Raw genomic sequence first — 24,990 nt, 5'->3', positions numbered from 1 at the left:
CCTTTTAATTTCAGCCATTCTGATGGGGTGTAGTAGTATCTATATTGTGGTTTTGTTCTTTCAGCTTCATTGAGGTACTGTTTATATGCAATAAACTGCACTCGTTTAAGTGTTCTGTTTGAGTTTTGAGAACTATATATACACTCATATAACCACTACCACAATCAAGAGCGAACATTTCTACTGCCCCAAACTTCCCACACTCTCTTTTACAGTCCCCACCCCACCCTGGCCTCAAGCAACCTGCTTCCTATAACTAGAGATTTGTTTTGCGTGTTCTGGAATCTCATATAGATGGATTGTACAGCATGCTTATACTGCATGTACTCTTATTATGTTTGGCTTATTTTGCCCAGCATAATGTTTTGAAATTCATTCTTGTCGTATCAGTTGCTCGTTCCTTTTCATTGCTTAGCAGTGTTACTTTACACAAGTATACACCAGTTTTGTTTATCCATTCTTCTGCTCATGAATATTTGGGTTGTTTCCAATGTTCAACTATTAGTAATAAAGCTTGCATGAACATCTGTATTCAGTTTTTTTTAATTGATTTTTTTTTTTAGAGACAGAGGAAGGGATAGGGAGAGGGAGAGAAACATCCATGTGAGAAAGACATAAATTGGCTGCCTTCTGCATGTCCCCTACCAGGGATTGAGCCCACAACCTGCCATGTGCCCTGACCAGGAATAGAACTGGCAACCTGTCGGTACGCAGGATGATGCCCAACAGACTGAGGCACACCGGTTGGGGCTGTGTTCAGTTTTTGTTTAGACTCTTGGGTATACCTCTTCCCGGAAAGGGGACCTGGCCCTGAGCAGGTCTGCCTAGGGCCGGCTGGCAGTGTGTGGGCTCTTGACTTCTTGCAGGAAAGGTTTCACAACACGAGCCCAGGTGGTTTTTGAGGACGTTTATTGAAGGCGGGACAGTGAAACTAGGAGGAGCCTAGGATAGAAGAAACAAGGGAGAGAGACCGGTAGGCAGTGAGCCTAGGCTGGGCTGCTTTGGCTCACTAAGAAGTGAAAGGGGGTCTTGGGGACAGGGTCAGGGGCTTAGCCTGGGTTAAGCTGCCACTTCCATTGCTCCCCGGTTGCAAGCCTCATGGGGTCCCTTAGAGTTTAGGAGATGCGTGCCTGTGGGAGAAGGAAAGGGCTCAGGCGTGCTCCTGGGAGGAGGAGCGGACACTAGGACCTTAGTTTTTGAGGATCTCAATAGAATATTCATCAGTTTTATGCTGATAGGTCAAAGTGAGATTTATTCCCTTAACTTCATCTGTCCTTGGGTGTGGTTGGCAAATGGCACTAGTTGGATTCCTGCTCTCTCTCGCCCTGACTAGGGTGATTTAAGCTATTTTCCCTCTGGTTGGGGAGAAGTGTAAACCGTTTCTCTTAAGGTCCTTGGTTTAGGGAAGATAGGATTTTGCGGTTTACTAGATGACTGTAAACTGCTTGGCCTTTTAACTATGTCTCAGTTCCCCTATTCTTTTTTTTTTTTAAATCTCCTTGATGTTGATCATGGCAATGATTTTTTTTTTAAAATATATTTTATTGATTTTTTACAGAGAGGAAGAGAGAGGGATAGAGAGTTAGAAACATCGATCAGCTGCCTCTTGCACATCCCCTACTGGAGATGTGCCCGCAACCAAGGTACATGCCCTTAACCGGAATCGAACCTGGGACCCTTGAGTCCGCAGGCCGACGCTCTATCCACTGAGCCAAACCGGTCTCGGCTCAGTTCCCCTATTCTGCTTGTCCTGGCTTATTAGCCTGTCTCAGACCTTGGAGGGGAATTCTGGGATCGAGTGTAGATGTATGCTTACTTTTTCAAGAAACTACCAGATCTTTCCCCACTGTGGTTGTGCATTCCTATAGTTCCTTCCACAGTATATCACCATTCCAGTTGCTATACATCCTCATCAACACTTGGCACTGTCATTCAGTCTTAGCCATTCAGATAGGTATGAGGTAGTATCTTATTCTGTTTCCCTGGTGACTAGTGATGAGCATTTTTTTCATGTGCCTATTGGCCATTTAGATATTGTCTTTAGAGAAGTGTCTGCCAAATCTTTTGATCCTTAAAAAAAAAATAGTTGTCTTTTTCTTACTGATTTGTGGGAGTTCTTCATTATAATCTGGAAATGCATTCTTTGTCAGATACACATATTCGATTTCATTGTCTTGATACTGTCTTTTGATAGACAGATGGTCTTCATACTAATGAAGCCTAATTAATCAATACTTTACAGTTATTGTTTTTTGTGTCCTATTAAAATTTTTTTGCTTACCCTAAGGTCTTGAAGATACTCTGTTTTCAACAGTTTTTTGACATATGTGTAAATAATAGTACCAGGCGCAAGATTCATTTATCCCCCCATATGGTTGTCCAGTTAGCCTAGTACAGTGGTCGGCAAACCGCGGCTCGAGAGCCACCTGCGGCTCTTTGGCCCCTTGAGTGTGGCTCTTCCACAAAATACCACATGCGGGCGTGCACGGACAGTGCGATTGAAACTTCGTGGCCCATGCGCAGAAGTCGGTTTTCGGCCTGGGCGAGTCTATTTTGAAGAAGTGACGTTAGAACACTCAAGGGGCCAAAGAGCCGCATGTGGCTTGCGAGCCGCGGTTTGCCGACCACTAGCCTAGTACTATTTGCACATATGCTAAAAAGTTATTGAAAATTGTTGAATAAGAAATTTATATTTTCTTTTTACAGAAGTAATCCATGTTTACTATAGAAAAATTAAAAATAATGTAAGAAAAAAGAATAAAAGGTTCTCCTGATGACTTAATATTTGGTGTACTTCTCCTTCATATACATATTTTTCTTTCATGTATACTTAATATGTTTTTTACACCTAACATTGTTTTGCAAACTGCTTTCAAAACTCACCAATATTTGTGGCATCTTTCGAATCATTATATATTTCTTTATAATATTTTGAAGGGATGCCTAATATATATGAATGTGCAGATGGCTAACTAGTTAAACTCCGTTATTAGACATTTTAAGTTATCTGTAAATTATAGCAACTTAAAGCTGGGTTGTTCTTTCTTGTAATTTTATCTTTGAAAGCATCCTTGGGAGAAGTTCTAAGAGGTGGACTTGTTGGGTTGAAAGGTGTATACATTTTTAAGAGCATGTGTATTTTATTGACTTATTTTTTATTGATTTCAGAGAGGAAGGGAGAGGGAGAGAGAGATAGAAACATCATTGATGATTGGGGAAGATAAGAGATCAGCCAAAGGACTTGTATCATGCATATAAACATAACCAATGGACGCAAAACTCTGGGGGGTGAGGGCATATATGGGAGTGGGGTGGGGGGGGCAATGGTAAGATATGTACACATATAATACCTTAATAAAAAAAATTGGGGGAAAAAAAAAAAGAGAATCATTGATCGGCTGCCTCCTGCACGCCCCCTACTGTGGATCAAGCCCGCAACCCGGGCATGTGCCCTTGACCGGAATCGAACCTGGGACCCTTCAGTCCGCAGGCCGATGCTCTATCCATTGAGCCAAACCGGCTAGGGTAAGCATGTGTATTTTATATAGCCAAAGCTTTTACCCACTTTCTATTACCTGTATGAACATGACATGGCAGACCACATATTCTCTATGAAAGTGCTGTTTTCTTCATTTTTATGCCAGTTTAGGGTATTAATATTTAAAATCCCAATTTGGCTAAACAAATTAAAAATTTGTTTAATTTGCTAGTGTTATTGGGCATATTTCTCTTATGTTTGTGGTTATTTGTATTTCTTTTGTGAAAAAGGGACATGTTGAGATTAGCTGGGGTTCTGCTCTGCTGATTCTAGATCCAGGTGCATTTGGGGAGCGAGGTGGAAGGAAGTCCCAGGGGGAGGAACTAATGAGTTTGTTGTGGCGGGGCAGGGCCGCCCGTTAGTGATGGAGTGGCCGTTTCTGTTAGCGGCGGCCGCACAGGGACCTGCTGTGCTCGCACATCCAGACCAGCTTCAGCCCCGCGCTGGCTGGGCCCTGGCTCCGAGGCCCGAGGAAGCACTCGGGCACGGAGGGCCTGGCTGGCTGCCTCAAGGGCACTCACTCCTCTGGCCTTTGTGGCTTGAGCTCGGAGGTGAGGCTCCGGTGGGAATGCCTGCACTTTTTAGGTAGGCTTTTTGTTTTGTTCACTTGCAGCGAACCCTATTTCCAGTCCGGGAGGGTACCCTTGTCAGGTTTCCGGTGCCAGCATAGATGGCCTTCTATTTTGATAGTCCTTGGATGATTTTAGTTGCACCGGTCAGAAACCCCTACCTTGACACCTCTGTTTTCTTCCTGAGTCTTGTCTGTTTTTGCTTTTTTCACCCTAGTTTTTTGTTCTTCACTCTCAGAGATCCCCTCCCCCCCCCTCCTCCAGTGCACCAGATACTGTCATGACCTAACAAGCATCATCATTATTTGTTATCAGGGTGGCTTCACCCTTTCCTCCTTTCTTACCTGTTAACCTCTGCATGTCCTTTAGAGGTTCGCTCAAGCCTGAATTCCTCAGAGGTTGTGTCTGGGGTCCCTGAGTCCCCCTACAGGTTAGATTCCTTGGTCATATTCTTATAACACTCAGTTCGTTTTCTTTACAGCTGTTAACATAATTACAATTGATACATGTATGGCATAAAACCTCACTGAACAGTCAGTTCCCTTATTAGAAGGTAATCTCCGTGGGGACAAAGATCATGTCTGTCATGTCATATTTAGTTCTTAGCATATTCTCAGCATCTGGCACAGTGTATGCCAACTGTTGCTCAATTAAATGAGGGAATAAATTTGGAAGGGCAAATGAGAATTACCATCTTGTATCAGAAGTTTGTATGTGATTGTAAAGTGAATACATTCACCCTTTAAACTCTTGGTACTATTTTTCAGTATCATCTCTTAATTTTAAAAGGATTTGATCCTGAAAATTAAGCTTTGGCATTAGAAACTCCTTTCAGATCAAAAAACATACTTTCTTTCTAACCCTAAACCAGATTTAATCTGTGGCTCTCACTAATGCTTTTACTGTCCTTTTGATGGAGTTGACGCTGCTAATCTTTCTTTTGTTTTCTCCTTCCCTCTCCCCTCTCTCCCTCCCTTCTTTCATCTTCTCCCCCACCCCCCTTAAATGAATATTGGGCCTTTACATCATGACTTCATTACTTCCTTTGTGTGGACGTTCCGGAGGGTTGTAGTCTGAACCTTGTAGTTGACTTGGTTGCAGCATGTATTTAGCAGTAATTGTCTGCTGTTGAGATTAGGTGCTTTCAAGGGGATACATCCCACCAACGCCATGTGAGAGATGTAGAGGACCTGGTCTAGAAAGACATTTTAAGAAGATGGACAAAATGCCTGGTAGGGTCCCTTTCAGCTCCAGAATTTAATGAAATCTCTGGCTTCAAGCGGTGAGAAAACTCCACTTACCAGTTGCCTGCAGGAGACAGACAATGTGAAGGGAATCAAAGCGTCCTCGCTGTGCAGCCAGCAGCGGGGCCCTTCGGCAGCCGCGGCCCTGGCTGAAAGACAGGCGCATTCATCTGCTCTCAGAGCCCCGTGGATTGTGAGCGCACAACTTCGCTCTCTTTTGAAAACAAGGTCAGCTTAGGATACAGGAACAGTGGACTACAAGAGAAAGTAGAACAAGTGTAAAGTTTACTCTAAGTGTAATTGAGGGATGATAAAATGTGCCCTTTATATCTTAGCATTGACAACTGACTTTTTCATGCTATTCCTACTTAATGAAGCAAAATTTTGATTACCACTGTTTTCTACCCGCCCCTCTTCCCCGCCACCGTGTGTGTGTGTGTGTGTGTGTGTGTGTGTGTGTGTGTGTAATTTTAAACATTGAGGCTCTACCAACTTAGAATAAGTGTTTCTCTGGGATAGGTTTGGTTAAGTCTCTGAAAATGAATATGTATTGGAAATGAGCAATGTTTAGAAAATAGTTGAGGGCTTGTTTAAATGTTAGCGTAAAAAAAGATTTTTTTTACCCAGACCAACTTTCATTCCTCAGATGCTTATTAGAGACCGTTATGAGATGGAAGTTTTGCAAGTCTGGAAGTGGTTTTTACTAGTAAAATACCATTAGTTAAGTTTACATTTTAACACTCTTGAAAACAGTGACACTGCATTTTAAAAAATATTTTATACTTTTTAGGAACTTATTCATCTTTCTCCCTTTAGTGAACCAGGAAATAATACAGCTTTATTTCCTGAAATAATTTTTAATAGCAGAAAATTTGGTTTTGGGAATTCTTGTGTTATCTATTGAAGCATTTAGTGTACTGACATGTTCAGTAAGCTTTTGAATGAATAAGCAGCTTAAAATGATGAAGTTAAAATAGGATTATGTGCTCTGATTCTAATTGAGTCAAACCTAATTAAGCGTAGATCCTATATAACAATCCTATAGAACAAAAGGCTAATATGCAAATCGACCAAATGGTGGAACGACCGGTTGTTATGACACGCACTGACCACCAGGGGGCAGACGCTTAACACAGGTGCTGCCCCCTGGTGGTCAGTGCGCTCCCACAGGGGGAGCACTGCTCAGCTAGAAGCAGCGCTAAGGATGTCCGACTGCCAGCTTATTAGGCTGTCATTTGGACATCTATCTCCCAAGGGCTCCCGGACTGTGAGAGGACACAGGCCGCGCTGAGGCACACCCTCCACCACCCCTCCGAGAGTGCACGAATTTCGTGTACCGGGCCTCTAGTGTAATAATATTCCAGAAATCATCTTCCTGAAAGTGATATCTCTTCCTAGAAAAAATGAGAATGTTTTCACTATGTTGGAGGAAAAAAAGTTTTCACTATGTTCTGATGCTCTTTTTAAAACACAGTACACTGCCGAAACTGGTTTGGCTCAGTGGATAGAGCGTCGGCCTGCGGACTGAAGGGTCCCAGGTTCGATTCCGGTCAAGGGCATGTACCTTGGTTGCGGGCACATCCCCAGTGGGGGGTGTGCAGGAGGCAGCTGATCGATGTTTCTCTCTCATCGATGTTTCTAGCTCTCTATCCCTCTCCCTTCCTCTCTGTAAAAAAATCAATAAAAAAAACACAAAACAACAACAACAACAACAAAAAATAAAACACGGTACACTGCACTCTCTTACCTGAAAGTAGGGTAAGGATTTGGCTCAGTATATTATAGGGCAATGAGATCTTGTACAGACACTTCAGAAATTCTGCCCACAGTGTTTTTGGCTGGTGAGAATGGGTAAGAGGACTAGGAAGGTTTGCAGTCGGCACCTGTGCTGGAATGGTAAGGAAAGCGAAGTCCGACTACCTCAGAGGGGCCAGGAGCCCTGGCTGGATAATGAGAGCAGGTGTCCCTTTGTCCTCAGCTCATGCCTAAGAAACAAGGTGAGTTTTTAGTTGTCGCCTGGAAGTCCTCTCAGGTGTCATGCAGTGTGGCATATGGATTGTCAGATACTTAGAAGCTGTAGCCTCATGAGACAGGACGCCATTGGTTAAGAGCTTTTGGCTAGGTACCGTCCGTTAGCTATCTGGAAGCCACGGGCATTGAAATGAATTTGGGTAGTGTCTTTGTCACTTCAGAGTGCAAGCAGACTTTGAACAACACTGAAAAATGGCCTGGAGTCCAGGGGCAAGGCGCTATGAGCAGGCCCCCAGGAACAGTGGAAATGCCCGCTCCTGTGGAGGCGGCCTGGCGAAGAGGGGTTGGGAAACCTGAGTGCTGTATGCCAGTTGTGTACTGGCTGCATATGGAAGGACACGGTGCACACAGAATCAATAAAAAAGCACCTGTATTGAATTCTAGCTATTTCGCATGTGTTTTTTAGTAAGTAAAATGGGATTATGGTATAAGTCCTGGTTTGTAGCCTTTATTTCATTTAACGTTTTTTGAACTATTCCAGTGCATTGTAACTTTCTTTCTACATATTGTAAACTTCCTTTGGGTCAATAAATGTACTGATTCTACAACCCTGATTTTTTATTTGGTGGACACATAATATTCTGTCTTCTGGATAATCTGGGATTTATTTAACCAGCCCCTATTGTTGGGCAGTTTTTCCTTTCTATTATGACAGTGATAAATGTCTTAGCTATATTTTTGTATGCATCTATTTTTTCCCTTAGTATACTTTTCTACACATGAAATTGCTGAGGCAAATGAAGTGCCTGTTGTTCAAGTCTTGAATATGTATTGAAGAGGATGCATGCAAGAGGTTGTACCAATTACACTTCAATCTGCAGTATAGATGAGTGACAAGCACATCAAATTTGAAAGTAAACAGAGGAAATTGCTGCTTTGGGGAGTTTAATGTCAAGCGAAGGAAGTGACAGGCAGTGTAGTGCAGGGAAGAATGTAGGGATTTGGAGTCAGAATTGCTAATCTGCCACTTTTGACCTCTGCAAGTTAATTGGCCCTCAGTTCCTTCCTTTGTAAAATTAAGGTGCCCGTCTGGCCAGAGGTGGTGTGAACGTTCATGAGGTCACGATAGCTGTCCAGTGTCTGGCACCTCGTTGGCACTCTGAAAATATCAATTTGCACCCCCTTCCAATTCATCCTTTTTTTGAAAATTTTCATTTAGGTTTACCATTTTCATTGAAAATGAGGTTAAACTTACAGTTAAGTGGTCTCCCCTAGTCCTGAACAGCATTCCTAATTGGACCACAGATGTTAACTGACAAAGGCTCAGATGTACTTAATTGAACTGTTGTTTAATTCTCTCCAGTCTCAGGATTTGTGGATCTTGGATAAATCCCATTGGAATTGGGTTCAAACTGATCTGACCTGGGGTTTGCTGGGGGAATCTGTTCCTTCTTGGCAACTGACCCTTAGGTTGATTCTAGTACAACTGAGGATCCTTGTGTCTATGTCAGAAATAGATTATTTTGTTACATTCTGTTCTCTGTGGTGTTGCTTAGAATAGAGATTCTGCTTCTCCCCCATACCTCTAAATCCTTCCTCTCTCCCGCTTCTCTGGAACTCTGAAAAACCTGGTGACATTTTTGATGGTAATGGTGAAATGGACAAGGATTTTTTTTTTTTTTACCTCTTTGGAATTACTCAGGAACAAGCTGTTATTGTTTTGATCTTCACTGCTATTTCTGAGGGTTACTAGGTAAAATAATTTTCTAGCATCCAGCGTTTTAACACCTTTAAACTACAGATGTTTATATAATCCTATCTAATAATAGACAAATATGCAAATTGACCATACTTCTGACACACTCACAAGCCACACCCACCATCCAATCAGAGCGAGTATGCAAATTAACCCAAACCAAGATGGCTACAGCCACAGAGAGCAAGGTTTCCTAGGTAACAGAGGAAGCCAAGCTTTCTGCCAGCCGTTGCAGGCCTAAGCCTCCACTCAAGCTACAAAGTTTCAATTATAGAAGGTAAACAAATTCAAACAAATGGCGGCAGAATGGAGCTTGAGAGAGCAGGCCAGGGTTGCCGCCGGCAACAGGGGAAGCAAAGCTTTCTGCACACCCTGGCTGGGCCCACCCGCTTAAGGCAACAAAGTTTCAATTATAACCCCAACACAAATAGCTGCGGGCCTTGGAGGGAGCCCCAGGCTTGGCTCCGCTCCAGGCTACAAAGTTTCAACTGTAGAAGGAAAATAAATTCCAGATACCAGGGCCTCCGCTTGCGTTGCCAGGGGGCGTGGCCGGCCTGCAAACCACCACAGGCCCCTCGCTCAGGCCGCCCCACACCCCAAGGGAACCCCACCCTGATCAGGGACACCCTTCAGGGCAAACCAGCTGGTCCCCACCCCTGTACCAGGCCTCTATCCTATCTAATAAAAGAGTGCTATGCAGATTGATCATCACTGCAACACACAATATAGCTGCCCCCATGTGGTCAAAGATCCTGCCCCCATGTGGACACAAGATGGCCACCACAAGATGGCCAGCAGGAGAGGGCAGTTGGGAGGCACCCGGCCTGCAAGGGAGGGCAGTTGAGAAGGACCAGGCCTGCAAGGGAGGGCAGTTGGAGGTGATCAACCCTGCAGGAGAGGGCAGTTAGGGGTAACCAGGCTGGCAGAGGAGGGAAGTTGGGGGCAAACAGGCTGGCAGCGGAGTGGTTAGGGGGTGATCAGGCTGGCAGGCAGAAGCGGTTAGGGGCAATCAGGAAGGCAGGCAGGCAAGCAGTTGAGAGCCAGCAGTCCTGGATTGTGAGAGGGATGTCCGACTGCCCGTTTAGGCCCGATCCCTTGAGGGGTCCCATATTGGAGAGGGTACAGGCTGGGCTGAGGGACAACCCCCCTCCGTGCACGAATTTCGTGCACCGGGCCTCTAGTTAGTTATATAATTAAACAAAATAAAGCATCACTTAAAATCACACAAGGTAGTATTAAAATATTAACCATACCATGTTCATTTGAAAAAAATCAGATAATATGGATGAATAAAAATTTAAAAAGAAAACTTACCCTTCATCCTTTTACCAAAGATAACTTAACTCCACAGATCCATTTTAATTTTGTTAACTTTTGGGTTCTGGAATTTTATCATAGATAATCATTCCAGATAAGATTGATTGGAATTTAAAAGTTTTGTTAATTGTAGGGTTTAATGAAAATTTGGGCTCTGGCTTTGAGTTCATAATTTCTGTTTGGCTGTGTTTGAATCTCTAAAACTTGACAGATAGTAAACTTCAGTTTTCCTCATTCCTCATTACCCTTTTTTTCTCCTCCTTCCACTGCCTTCTTCTCCCCCTGCCCTTTCTTCCTTTAACATATATTCTAGCCTGAAAATACCCTGTGTTGAATTATCTATAACTTAGTCCTATAGTACAGTTGCTAAGAATTAAAGCATAGTTCCTTTCTTAGTTTATGTCACATGGTTACTGTCAAATACTTTACAATAAAATACCGTTATAAGGAAGAGAAAGTCATTTATAATTAAGGCAGGGGGCCACTAGTCAGTTCTTTAAATGGCTTTGGGAGATGCCTTTAAATTGTGAATTAACTTTTATTTTACAACCTGATTACTGTATTATGATTCTTTTAGTTTTAAAAAACAAAATAGTAATTTTGGTGAGAGTTTGCTTTCTTATAGGTTGCCATCAAGCATTTAAACAGCAGAAACCTACGTTCTGAATCTTTTTAGAGTTTTGTGGCCCTATTTTCAGTACCTTTTGTACCTTTTGCTACTTTTTGAAAAGCAAGTCTGAGAATTCCGACACAATAGGACAATCCCTGATTTGGATTAACTTGAATGCTTTATTTGCTTGGAGCTGAGGACAGCCTCCAGTAGAAAGAAAATAGGTGTTCTGTTGCTTTCACACCTAGGATTAGAGAGCTGCCTTTATATAACCTCCTGAGCCCCCCTGCTGTGTGATTCTTCAGGACCACATCCCCGGTCCTGGATAGGGATTCCCAGTGCAGAGGGTGTAAGCCCAGTGGTTGCCATAAAATGGACCTTTGATGTCACTCCCTCCGTATTCAGTAGCCCCCATTTCAAGATCATGGTGTTTTTTGTTGGGAGTGTTACTGGCAAACAGAACCTAGGCTGAGTGTAAAAATGGCCTCCAGGCATGTGCTTCCCAAGGTGAGTGCCGGCACTCAGGTCTGCTCTCTGTAGCCCAGCTTAAAGAAGTTTGCATTGGTTGTAAAACAGAAACAAGACTGTTTTGTAGTTCCTCTAAGAGACTGACCTCCTCTTTAACATGCTCCACTCCAGCTGCCAAGGGTCACTCCTCTGCCTAAAACAGTTTAATAGTTGTCTCCTCATTGCCTCTAGCAGTGGTTTGAATTTAAAAGTGTTTGATGTCTCACTTGAAGGCGTTAAAAGATTCCAAACACTTTATTTCACACTATCTGTAACAGCATACATGGTTATTGTACTACTTACTTCCCCTCTTGATCATGGGATTACTGTTGAGCAGACCTCTTTTCTCTCTGTTCTGGCATGTGGCAGGTTTTCCCCACATGTCCTAGGAAACATGGGGTCTGATAGTAAGCTTTACGCCCTACCTTAGTCAAAAAACCTCACCTCCACCCTTGCCAGAGTGCTGCAGCGCCTCCTGCTATCCCTCTGACAGCTGTTGTTGGAACGGTATGTATGCTGAGTTGCAGGAATGAAAGTCTTGTACACGTTGATAAAATATTGACCGCACACCGGGGAGGGATTGGCTGTTGACTGGTGAGCAATAGCATGCTTTGTAAGAGCTGTTGTCCTGCAGGATGAAGTCCCAAGTTCGATAGAATGGTTGGTACAGGAAAGACCTCTGTGATTTGGCTTCTCTCTCTCTCTCTCTCTCTCTCTCTCTCTCTCTCTCTCTCTCTCTCTCTCTCAACTTTTCCTCATCTCACATTCAAATACCTTAGTAATGCTAAATTCTTTGCACATCCTTGAACAGGATGCCATTTCTTAGCTCTTTGGCTTTGCTTATGCTATTTATTCCGCCTGAAATGTCTTTCTCTTTTTCCCCTGGCTGCCTCCTACTCATCCTTGATGGCTTAGTTCAGGCATCCTATCCTTTGGGTGGGCTAAGTCTATTTGTATGCAAGCCTGTGTGTGTGTGTGTGTGTGTGTATTTACACTGTGCATTCTTAAGATTCCCTCCTCTGAGCTGGGCAGGAGAGAGAATGGAGAGAATGTCTTATTTGCTTTTCTGTCTACAGATAGATGTTAAGTTCAGATACATTTTTTGTTGAATGGGATAGTATTAAACCATTCAACTTGGTTATCTCAGGCATGATGAGAAGAGTTAGAAGAGGCTGGTACTGATTCTGTGGGAAGTGGTTTAAAGAAAAAAATTCATGGGGTTTGTAGAAAACCTACAATAAGACATTTCTAAATCAGAGTGATATTAGAGAGACAACATAAAATACCTCTTTGGTTAGCTTTTAAAAGAATTGCCTCTTTGAGAAGCAATCAGGGCAGAATATTCAAAACAGTCCATCTAGAAACAGACCAGCATTAGCTTTTTTGAGTTCTTCTTCAAGCCAGCCAATCAGAAGACAAGGTGCCTGCAAGCACATTTTCCTTTTGATTTGTGGTTCCTATGGCAATATGAAGAGAACCTAGAGCATTCCTCTCCCACCTCTTTTAGTAACCGTTTGCTTTCGAAAAATGCCAGACGTTCTTCTTCTTCTTGTCCAGAATGACTGACAGTGTTTCTCAGCATTGTGGCCCATTTTGGCTTTTGGTTATATAGTAGATATGACAAAATGAATAAACTCCTAGTTTCCTTAACTAATGTGATAGTCCTTGGCTATAGAACCTATAAATATAGTCTGTCTAATTGGATGTTTGCTAATATTAGGACCCCATGTGAATTGTTTCCTGTTCGCTGTGAACAATCCTAAGACAGAATACTGGTCATTACAAGTAGCTAAATGTGAAATTATTATACTATTATTATTTAAATATATATTTTTTATTGATTTCAGAGAGGAAGGGAGAGGGATAGAGAGACAGAAACATCAATGATGAGAGAGAATCATTGATTGGCCACTTCCTGCACACCCCCTACTGGGGATCAAGCCTGCAACCCAGCCATGTGCTCTTGATCGGAATCGAACCCGGGACCCTTCAGTCCACAGGCCGACGCTCTATCCACTGAGCCAAACCAGCTAGGGCTAAATGTGAAATTATAACAAACATTTCCTAGGGGCTCTACCCATGAAAGGCCTCCCTTAAGTATGTCCATTGTGATCTCCCTGGGTTTCTCTTGAGCTTGAGGCTGAAGTTTTGAAAGAGGCTTAGTTTGTGTTATTGTTAGCTTAATAAGTAGGTCAATAAGTATTTGTTAAAATTGGGACACACCCAAGGTATCGGGTAAGTTTTTTAGACATATTTAACAATGAGATAGTGTTCTAGACGTTTAAATATAAACTACTTTAAAAATTAGCTTTGAGAGAGAGAGAGAGAGAGAGAGAGAGAGAGAGAGAGAGAGAGAGAGAGAGAGAATCGTATACATTGTAAATATAGCCATTATGAAGAAGTCTTTACATTATTCAGTTAAAGAATGATGGATAATAGTTATTCTGTAATAGTCAACATGGGTTTCCAACTAGGTCTCTAAATTTAAAATTAGAAGCTTCAAGAATCAATTACTGCTGTGGTCCTAGTTGCATTTTAATGCTCTTAGGTTGATAAATGTGGAACTTTTATTTTTACCCTTAATTTTCAAATTAAATCCAACGTTCTGTTGGGTTATTAGACCTAAGAGAACTCTTGTTCAGACTAGCAGTATGGCCTTCCTTATTAAAAGATGGGTGAGTGGCGTTTCCTATTGAAGACTGTTTTCAGCGCTGTGGTTGGTCACTTAGCTGCAAGGTAATGGAGTGTGAAAGTAGGGCAGTGCCAGTACCTTTTATAAATACTGCACCGCTCTCTGTCCCGCAGTGTTTTCCATGGATAACAGAAAGATAAATTCTTGGAAATTAGACCCTCAAAGCGTCCTTTAAAATTTTTTTCCTGAAGTTCAATACCAAGCTTTAAAAAACCCTTGTAATAAACAGTTAATGTATGTTTTTTTGGAAGAAATTTTTATTTAACACTAAAGGGAAGAGAGAGGAGAGGGAGCAAGCAAAGATAGGTAGGATTGGCGAGAGAGAGAGTCAGGCCCAGTGTCTAGACTTGGCATGAAAATGAGGAGACAAGAGAACTTGGTGTTCAACAGCACCCACATGGCCCTGCTGGAGGGAGACTGCAGCCCCGTGCCCACAGGTCACAGCGTCTACCTCAGTGAAGTACTTGTCAGCGCCTTGGTTATAACAGTTAATGTTTTGAGATTAAATTCTTAGAACTTTCTTAAGTCTCAAAATTTTCTTTATTAATTGCTTTCCATATTTTTGTACGCATTGGTTAGATCATTAGATGGTTAGAAAACCTGGGGAAGATCATTATTTTCCTTTGCACTTTGGTGTCTTCACTTCTAATATCAGGGGTGGAAGTTTGGACTAATAGTCTTCCTGTTTTCATAGTTTATGATTCTTTGATTTATTGAATGAAAATTTACCGACTTTTTTTAAAAAGTTTTGGATCCCAAGTTATTAGCAGAATCTAATCAGGGTACTGTATCTTATGCCTTCATGGTTTTTAACCTTTGAAGCAAACATTTTTAAAAATTTATATTTATTAATTTTAGAGAGAGAGAGAGATTGGAAGGGGTGGGGGGAGAGAAACATCAATTTTGTTGTTCCATCTGTCCATGCATTCACTTGTTGAGTCTTGTATGTGCCCCGACTGGGGATCAAACCTTGGTATATCCGGATGATGCTCTAACCAACTGAGCTACCCCACAAGGGTCAAGGCAAATATAGTAAACCTTGCAGAGGGCACCTGACTGTTTTTACTGAATAAATGAACATTGATTTGTAGGTGACTTTGGTGTTAACTTGGAATTAGTTCCCCCCCCAAAATTGAAATTGAACTATGAGGATGTTGGGAGTTTATTTAAATCAAGTAATTTGTATAATCTATGTATAGCTATGTGTTGGTTTGGGGCCTTTTCTCTGCCTGTTTACTTGTGATTTGTGTTGATGTAAGTATTCTTTTAATAAGCATTTGCTACACATCTCTGGATAGAGTTTGTTGTAGTGGGAAGAAAACAAGTTTGCTTAGAGTCAGACAGGATTAATTAACTAATTCTGCCATCAGTTAGCTCTTGTTCTCTTGCACTTTGGACAAGTTGCTACTTCAACAAATCAAGCTCTCCTGACCCTCAGTTTCCTCTTCTGTAAAGTGCATAATACCTGTCTTACAAGCGTTTGTGAGGGTTTACTATGTCAGCTGTCCAGCATATTACAAGAGCTTGATAAATGGCAGCTGTTTTCATTATACAAGCATTTATGCAGCATCTTTTGTGACACTCTATTGAAAGTGTTGGGGTGACAGAATATGTCTGCCTGGAGTATCAGTGATGCACTTCTAATATATTGGCTATGGTAAGCTTTGGAATAAAGGCACACATTGGAAACGTATGGCATTTTCATTGTTACCAAAAAAAGCTGCTTCGTTTTTTTAAAAATTCCATTTGATTCCTCAGTTTTGTATTCTTAACTGCCTTTTCAAAATAATCTCAATATTCTAGTTACACTGTGGGTGAGATGTCACTAGTAAGTGGCAGATGCTGGATAGGAGGAACCAGGTGTATCTGCTTTCAAGCATAGCAGTCTTTGTATGTTACCTTTGGGGTAACCATAGAATTTATCTACCAAACCAGAACAAAACGTGAAAATTATGCTGGAATAACAAGTAGAAACCTGGACTTGTTTATAGTACATGAGGATGTTTGATGCTCCTAATTATAGCTAGGATAAACAGTTTATGAGGTCGGCTCTAAGACTTCTGGAGTATAGTTAAACCCAAATACCCACCTTCAAATTTTTTTGCGTGATTATTGATTTTGCCATAGTAAATTAATTGACCTTAGATCTGAAAAAGCACTTTGAATACCATAAGTAATCCAGTGGTTTTAAAATACTAATCATAATGCATGTTTATTTTTATATTTTATCTTTTTTCTTATTTCCCTGAAAACCAGCAAGCTTTTCAAAGAGAATGGAATAGGTAAATGAATAAGCTTTTAATTCTTGCTCATGTCCAATGAACTTTGTAAACAAAGTCCAAGGTGAAAATCATGATATTCCCAAGTTTTTTCTTTGGGAAGGCAAAATGTGGATGACACCAAAAATCAGATGTGTTTTTAATTAGCTCTTTTTAATTGCTTGTCTCTATCAATCTATCACTCATCTTTCTTGTTCCTATTGCTTAATGTCTCTAGGTTTCCTGTGATTTTATTTAGGGAAGTGCAAAACTAACCACATGATAAAAATTCAGGTGACCAAAGTTCTTACAAAAGAGGCACCAGTCTTATGGAATGAATATGGGTTTTAATAACAGACAAACCAGGGTTTGAAATTCTGGCTCTCCCCTCTGCTGTGTGCCCTTGCAAATGACTTAACCTCTGAGCCTCAGTTTCCTTACTCTGTGGTGTGGGAATTAGAGAACACATTTAAGGTGCCCGTATTGATGGCAATTATATGACATAAACTTACTTTTATGAAGTTGTAGTCAAAATCTCACCACTAATCTCGTTTTGCATTCAAACTTTCACAGTTCCCTTTAATGGGTTTTCATTTAATCGCTCTCTTTCCCTCTTGATTCAACCGTGTCTAAAGGATTAGTGGTTGGCAGCAGGAACCTCTTAATAGGACAGAAAGTGGGCCCTCTCCCAAGGTTTCAGTAAGTTGCCTATCACCGCCATCCCTGACCTCCAAACTGCCAAGGGTGCACCCCCGCTAACTAACATTCAAGTTGCCTGTGTGAAGGAGTGATTTGTTGCGGCCTCTAACTGCTTCTTCTCTTCCTTCCTTTTTGTCATCCTGCAGTGTTCTGTGCCAAGGTCTTTGTGGCTAGGCTGCGCCAACCTGGTAGAGAGCATGTGCGCACTGAGTTGCCTGCAGAGCATGCCCAGTGTCAGATGTCTCCAGGTGCCTCTCTTCTTTCTTGTTGTAAATGTGTTTTTACGTATGCCATGAACATTTGTTGAAACTTGCAGTAGTGTGTTTAATCCAATGTTAAGTCTGCTGAATGTTCTGTGTAACCCTCTGCTTTCCTCCAGCCTGGGGGCCCACGTGGCGGAGTTAGGACCAGGAGGGGCCCTTCTGAGCAAACGGGTCTTCGGCTGGGCCCTGTTCTGCTCCTCTTTTTCTGCTCCTGCTTTTAATTCTTACCCCGTCCCTGGAAGTTGTGATTCTCATGTTTAATAGTGTGCATGTGCCCCAAAACCCTGACATTTTCCATTTGGCTACTTTTAACAGCTCTCTGTTCAATCGGGAGGGTTTTATAATTAAAACGGTGGTTTTTCTATTTTGAAACTCATCCTTTTGGCTTGCTTTCTCTCCCTCCTTCAGAAAAGGAGTGGGGGAGAGAATCCCCAAGGGTAGAAAGCCTCAAATTGAAGTTTACAAAGATCACAGCTTCATGCTGCCAACAACTGTCCGTTTGGGCCACTTCCCGAAGGCCAGACCTGACACCTGTCCTCTGGGTCCACCCAGCTTCCAGGCCGAGGCCGGCAGAGAATTCCACAGATAAAAGTAAAACTTTTGGGGGGAGTGGGGAGGGGCTGCTCAGGAAAAACAAACTGTTTGCAGGAGTGCAGGTGGACTGAACTCGCCATTGGGACGGATTCTCAGAGTGCCAGGCAGAAGACATTGTGGCGTCCCTGGGGAAGCTCTGGTTAGAGAAAGCATGTATTTAATTAAGTGTGGTTTCAATGGCAGTATTCTGTTTTCATCACTGCATATTCCAGACAGTTTGATATATCTTTAAAAAGCATTATTAAATTCCTGGCATCCTGGTGAGACTGCCCCGTTGCAGGGAAAGAGTAAAATCAGGAAGTGAGCCAGAGGGATATGATTAGTGGCAGGGGTGACTTGACTGTTCTCAAGGTTATCTTTCTATTCACGTTCCGGTCTTTAAATGGAACTGGGCAGCCAGGAAGGAGGAACACTTCCTTCATATTGGGATTGTGCATTTTATGTGCTTGTTGGCAAACATTCTGATTAGCATTTGTGTGGTTATTGATTCAAATTGCTTTCTGTAGAAAGTGGTACCGTAATTTCACTAATACATTAACTGGAGAGTGGATTCAGTATAAGATCCAGTTGTCTTAGAGTCTACATAAAAAGGTGGGCTATAACTCGTGGGGGCCAGAGACTGGGTGTTTCAGTGAGGCTGCGTGGTAATGAGTATTCTCTGTGGAAAAGCAGCCTCTGCATGCGCTGTCACTTGAACAGCAATGTTCTTAAGTGGCCGGAGTAGTGCATGAATAATGGTTATTTGCATTATAGTAATAGTGTACCTCTTTGTCTCTATTTTTCTGAAAAACGCTTATTGAATGTTACAATTGCTTTTTAGTCGGGGTAGAAGTTTCAGAAGGGGAGAATTGTGAGGTTTGGAAGTGCAGAAACTTTTTTTGCACTCAGTTAAAAGTAATTGACCAGTGAGTGGAAAGGCATCACTCAGTATATTTTGAACAGTGTTGGGAATTCACAAGGTGGGGTGAGTGGGTGGAAGTATGGGTTCCTACCTTGTGGAAATGGAAACTGAAATGTGTTAAAAGTTTGTCTTTGACTCATCTCTCCCAGTGAAAATCATTTAAGAGAAAAAATGGAAACTTTGCCTTGATTGGACTTTGAAATAAAGTGAAATATTGAATGATAGATACTCACTAAAATGTGAGTGGAGCAAATATTGTCTTTCCCGGTGCAGAGGGGGTTTTGTTAGGTTTTGTTTGCTTTAGTGTATAGAATGAAATGTGTACTCAGCTGATTGAAAGGAGGACATCATCACTCCGTTTTGTTCCATTTGTGATGAAAAGTAAACATGTTATTAAGCTGGGAGACTGCCTTTCTCTTTCTCATTGGTCTGACGTATCATTTTAATACCAGTACTTCCTCTCCATTTCCGGTCTCCAACCGGTGCTAAAATGTAGTGACGGAATTTGGGTTTGAGCTTTCAGAGAATGCCTGTTGCTTATGTGCTGTATGTTTGGTTTATCACAAAGATGACTTGCTTGACATTGCACAGCAAGTCCAGGTGAGCAGGATCAGGCCACCCGGAGAGCCTGGTTGACTTGGCTTGTGCTCCTGAGTTGCATGAAAGGGTCCCCCTTAAAATGATCACACGGGACCTATTGACAGCTTAACTTTAGCCAATTAGCCTATTTATATGACTGAATGAAAGAATTTTCTGAAAAGCAAGAGTAAAGATGTAGATATCGTTAGGCCTAATGCAATCCCTCTAGTTTTTTCTGTAGATGAGAATGGAAAAGGCATAAAAAAATAAAAATCACTTACCTCAATAAACCTGTTTTAAAAAAATCACTTCCCACCAGCTTGGTGCTTCACAGGCATCAGCTTGGTGATAATCGTGTGAGGTAGGCCTTATCATCCCCATTTTTCAGTGTGGAAGGTGAGTCTCAGAGGTGATGTGTGTGATTGGACCAAGTTAATAGCTGTGAAGTGATGGGGCTGGCATTTGAGCTCCAGATTTATCTGATTCTACAATTTTACACTGGAATGTTACTATTTCTAGAGTTTTCCATCTTCATTTTGTCCATGAAAACTTGACTATTGATATCTGGTGTATAACTTGTGTAGTCATTATTTCAGAATAAAAAATGAAATGCCTGCCAGATGTCTGTAGGAGGGGAAATTGCATTCCCTTTGCCAAAATGAGCTCTCTGAACCTGAAAGCTAGTGAGATTCCTCAGTGGCGTTTCTGTAGTTGAATTCCATGGCTGTTGACTGACATTTGGTATGTGCAGGGCCTGCCCTGGACTGGGCATATAGAGATGAACAGCACAGACTTGTTACCTGCTCTCAAGAAGCCTGTTGTAGAAAGGAGACCTGTGAACACAAGTCCAGACTGAACCACAGTGTCCAGTGTGTATGCGTAATAAAACTCGGAAGTTAGCCAGACCTGTCTGTGGGAACCAGTTTAAACTAGGACCAAACCCTCAGCATTCTTTAGGATAGTTGAACTGGAATATCTAGATGTACGTGAACCAAGCTGAACTGCATTGCTGTTTTAGTTGGTTCAGATAGCCAGATTCAACCAGTTGATTGTTAACATCAGATACTCGAGAGTTCAGACCATGTAGGATGTTTTCTAAGACTCCAAGACTTCTGTGGCACAAGAGTGACGCCAGTGTTAATACTGGTACAGTATTGGTCATTTATTTTCCACCTCCTCCTGGCTATGTCGGGCTACAGGCACAAGGTTATCTCATTTAATCCTTTATGGGGAAGTTGTCTATCATGCCTCTTTTGTATATGAAGTTGAATTGAATCGCCTAAGGCTACACATTTATTTTAAGTGGCAGAACTGAGTAATAAACCGAGGTCTGGTAACTGCAAAGCTAATATTTTAGTCAGCATGCTGTAGTGACATCAACTTGGCAACTGCCATTTTTAGGTTGAAACTCTTTATTTTTAGTGTTAAAAGCCTAAAGCTAATGGACTCGAATGTAGAGGTTCAATGTTAGTGGGCGGACAGCTTTTCTTGGGAACGCCATCGGCAGCTCCCACTGGAGCGGGTGTGAAGAGCTTTCTGCAGGGGTAGGACAGGTTACGTGGAATGACAGCGTGGATCACGAGAATCAAGTTTAGTGCCTCCTTCCTAGCTCCAGTGGAGATAGTGTGGGACAGGAATATACCTTCTTGGCAGCTGCTTTGCTTGTTTCTCTTCTTGGGATTCGTACAGTGAGCCACAGCGGTCTGAGAACACCGCAGTCGGAACTTACAGCTGCCACCTGAGAGGATACGTTTTAGAGAAGGGAGACAGCTTGGTAGAAAGAATCCTGCCTCTGGAGCATACAAACCTGAATTCTACTCTTGAATTCTATTCTGCTGCTCCATAGCTCTGACACTAGGCACATTATTGCCTTCCTGACCTCAGTTTCCTTATCCCCCCAAATGGAGGCAGTTTTATCTACTGCAGAGTTCTGTGAAGTAGAGGAAGGTAACAGCAACCTCTCTTGCTGATTGCCTACTCTTTTGGGGACAAAAATCTATTTCTTTTCCTGGCTCCCTACTCAAGAAGTGAGAATTCCAGTCTTAGAGTCTTAGATCCAGGGCAGGGTAAGGATAAGAAAATTAAGACCGTGCACCTGATGTGGCCCCTGCTGTCAGGTGTTCTCCTTTGGTTACCAAAAAAAAATAAAAAATAAAAAATCCATTGGTAATCTCACCACTCATCACCACCCAGAGGGACATTTGGTCTGTCTTCTCTCTGCCCGTTGGGCAGGGAAGAATCCATCAAATCATGCAGGTTCTCTGTGTTGTTATGGTGATGATAATGATTATAAACATGGTTTTTTAAATGCCCAGAATAACTCTGCATTTATCTGTTTTATATAGCAGAGCTCTTAGAATTTTTTACATAAAATCTTCACTCCTATGGAAATTTTCACACACACACAAATAAAGAGAAACATTCAAATCAACCTTGAACAAATTTTTAAATTGTAAACTGTTCTTCAACTCTTTCCTTCTCCAACTTTGAGCAAATCTTAGAAGGCTTAAATAAAAAAGGAGTTTGACAAATCACTGTTTTATGTCAGCATTCAAAAATTTTTAAACAAGCTTCAAAGATTTAAAAATAATGCAGTTGTACTGAAGGTTATAAAAGATGTGTAAAGTTTCCTTCGATCCCAGGTCTCACTTGCCAAAGTATCCCTTACTGGTTTCCCATTATTTCAGAAAAAAAGCTTTAAAAAATACAAACAGAACCATACTACATATTTTTTATTTTTTATTAATAACTTTTTTAATTAATAATATGCATTGATCATTTTTTCATATCAGCATATAAAACCCTACTGTTTTATAGCTATGTAATAGTATTTTATCATATGGCTTTGTAATTTAAAAAAATTATATTTTTATTGATTTCAGAGAGGAGGGGAGAGGGAAAGATAGATAGAAATATTAATAATGAGAATCATTGATTGGCTGCCTCCTGCACACCCCACACTGGGGATTGAGCCCGCAACCCGAGCATGTGCCCTGACCGGGAATTGAGCCATGACCTCCTGGCTCATAGGTTGATGCTCAACTACTGAGCCACGCCAGCCGGGCTGTAAATTTTTTTATTTTTTGTATTACTATAGCCAGTTCCTTATTTGAGGAACTTGAGGCTTTAGTGTGTGTGTGTGTGTGTGTGTGTGTGTGTGACAGCACTTTACTAATTTCATTGAACATATATTTTTTGGCTTGCATGATTATGTCTGTAGAATAAATTCCTAGAAGTATAATTGCTTGGTCAAGGACTATCAGTATTTTATTAAGTTATCTGTATGCAGACAAGTTAAATAATCTTTCCCACCCACCCCAACAGATGAAAGGGGTTGTTGTCTGCCTTTCTTTGCATATTTGTTCTCTTTGTTCATGGGAGGATATGTAACTACAATTACAGGGAGTCCTCCCGCCCCCTTTGGGCTCACCCTACAATAAGCAGAATGCAGCTTTCTTTATTTCCTCATTTTTTTTTATTGCTTTGAGAGAGAGAGAAACATCAATTTGTTGTTCCATTTATTTATGCAATCATTGGTTGATTCTTGTATGTGCCCTGACCAAGGATTGAGCCTGCGACCTTGGTGTATGGGGACTACACTCTAGCCAACTGAGCTACCTGACCAGGGCCTTTTTCCTTAATATTGTATTGCAGACCTGTCCCAGATTCACAAAGTCTGTAAGTCTTCCACTAATGGCACCTTTATCATTTGTAGGTTGGGAAGGGTGAAGGAGAGGACTGTTATTTTTCTTTTTTGAATTACAGCATATTATAGAAAAGTGCAGAATCTTAAGTGTATAGCTTAGTGATTTATCACAAAGTGGGCAGTGCTTCATTTATGGCTAAATTGTTTTCATGGAGGGTAGACCAGTTTAGTTCAGTCATTGTCATAGCTCTGGATAGCTTTAAAAATATTTAAGTTTTGCTTTTAAAATATGATTAAAAATAACCTGCACTTGTTTAAATTTCAACTAATAATAAAAAATGATATATTAACATGATGCATTAAGACTTTCTACCATCATTTTAAATCACTGCATAACACTCCCCTTAATAGATATATTACTGATTTTAAGAAACCCTCTCTTTTGTATAAAGACTGCTTTACTTTTTGAAACATTTTAAGTCATATTGAGTAGATCATTTTTATACCTAAATATACTTATTTCTTAGGTGAAAGAGTGTGCACAATTAAAACACTTTAGGTTGCTAAATTATACTTTTGAGAGGCTGGCTCAAAAACAAAAAACAGCCCTACCTGGTTTGGCTCAGTGGATAGAGCCTCAGCCTGCAGACTGAGGGGGTCCCAGGTTCGATTCCGGTCGGGGGCACATGCCTGGGTTGTGGGCTTGATCCCCATTAGGGGACGTGCAGGAGCCAGCCGATCAATGATTCTCATCATTGATGTTTCTGTCTCTCTTTCCCTCTCCCTTCCTCTCTGAAATCAATAAAGATATATTTAAAAAAATATTAAAAAAAGAGGGGCTGGCTCAAGTTATATTCCTAAAAGCAATGGATGGGAGTCCACTCATCCTTTTCATATGCCCTAAGTAGCATTGGGTATTTTAATCTTGTGTGTCTTTGCCATAGTGATGAATGAAAATGTAAAAATAATATAATGTCATAATGTACATTTGTTTGCTTGCTAGTGAGGTGGAATGTACATACATATTTATTTAAAGTATGATTTGCAGGAAATCTTATTGCAAATATTTCCTCCAGTTTGACACTTGCCTTTCAGTTTTGCTTATAATGCTTTTTACCCTGAAACAAGTTTTGAAAGAAATTTTACTTTTTATGTAATCACTAGAGGCCCGATGCACAAAGATTCGTGCAAGAATAGGCCTTCCTTCCCCTGGATGCTGGCACTGGCTTCCCTCCGGCACCCGGGATCCGGGCTGCTTCGCTCCGGCTGCTGCCAGGCTCCCGGGACCTGGGCTGCTTCGCTCTGGCTGCCACCGCCACCCACCGGGGGTGTGCTCCGAGCTGCGCTGTGGCCGCTCGGAGCACATCTCCACCCCTGGTGCGTGTCCGCTGGGGCTAGGGGTGGCATGCAGCCTCCTCCTGAGCTGGCCATGACAGTTACGGCATCCTGGCCTAATTTGCATATCACCTCTTTATATATATATATAGATACTCCTTTGCCATTCCTTTACTGGTTTATGTCTTTATGTTTTGCATGTAATTCTTTCAGTTTCTCTGTCATTTATATTGGTGTATGCTATCTATTAGGGATCCACATTCTTTCTAAATGGCCAACCTGTTTTCTGATACAGATTTTCTCCAATTGATTTGAAATCATATGCTCAGGTTTCACTTCCTTGTACCCAGTGACGCCCACTCACAGAAGTCTTTCAAGCTCTGGCTGTTCTTGCTTTCCTTAGGATCATCAGTCACCAACCTCTGCAGGCCCGTGGCCCCACGCTCTGCTTTTACATATAGTCCTAGCTTCAGAGTGTCTTGTTAATGGTGATGAGCTTTGAAAGTTTAGT

General features: G+C 41.6%; 1 protein-coding gene across 6 annotated transcripts in view; it reads left to right on the top strand.

Annotated features, from left to right (window-relative positions):
* The window catches only part of FBXW11 (F-box and WD repeat domain containing 11), a 104,539-nt gene that overhangs the window by 23,019 nt on the left and 56,530 nt on the right, over nucleotides 1-24,990 (top strand). For 2 of the 6 annotated variants that reach the window (XM_079771010.1, XM_079771011.1), the window contains exon 2: nucleotides 17,308-17,409. The exons of the other annotated variants lie outside the window; for them this stretch is intronic. In XM_079771010.1, the coding sequence (XP_079627136.1) occupies nucleotides 17,308-17,409 (102 nt within the window). The remainder of the gene's footprint in view (nucleotides 1-17,307; nucleotides 17,410-24,990) is intronic. 6 annotated transcript variants of the gene reach the window in all.

This window comes from Cnephaeus nilssonii (assembly GCF_951640355.1).
Source record: "Cnephaeus nilssonii genome assembly, chromosome: 5".
In the NCBI taxonomy this organism is placed as follows: domain Eukaryota; kingdom Metazoa; phylum Chordata; class Mammalia; order Chiroptera; family Vespertilionidae; genus Cnephaeus; species Cnephaeus nilssonii.
Note: the sequence above shows the minus strand (reverse complement) of the source record. Positions and strands in the feature narration are given on the sequence as shown.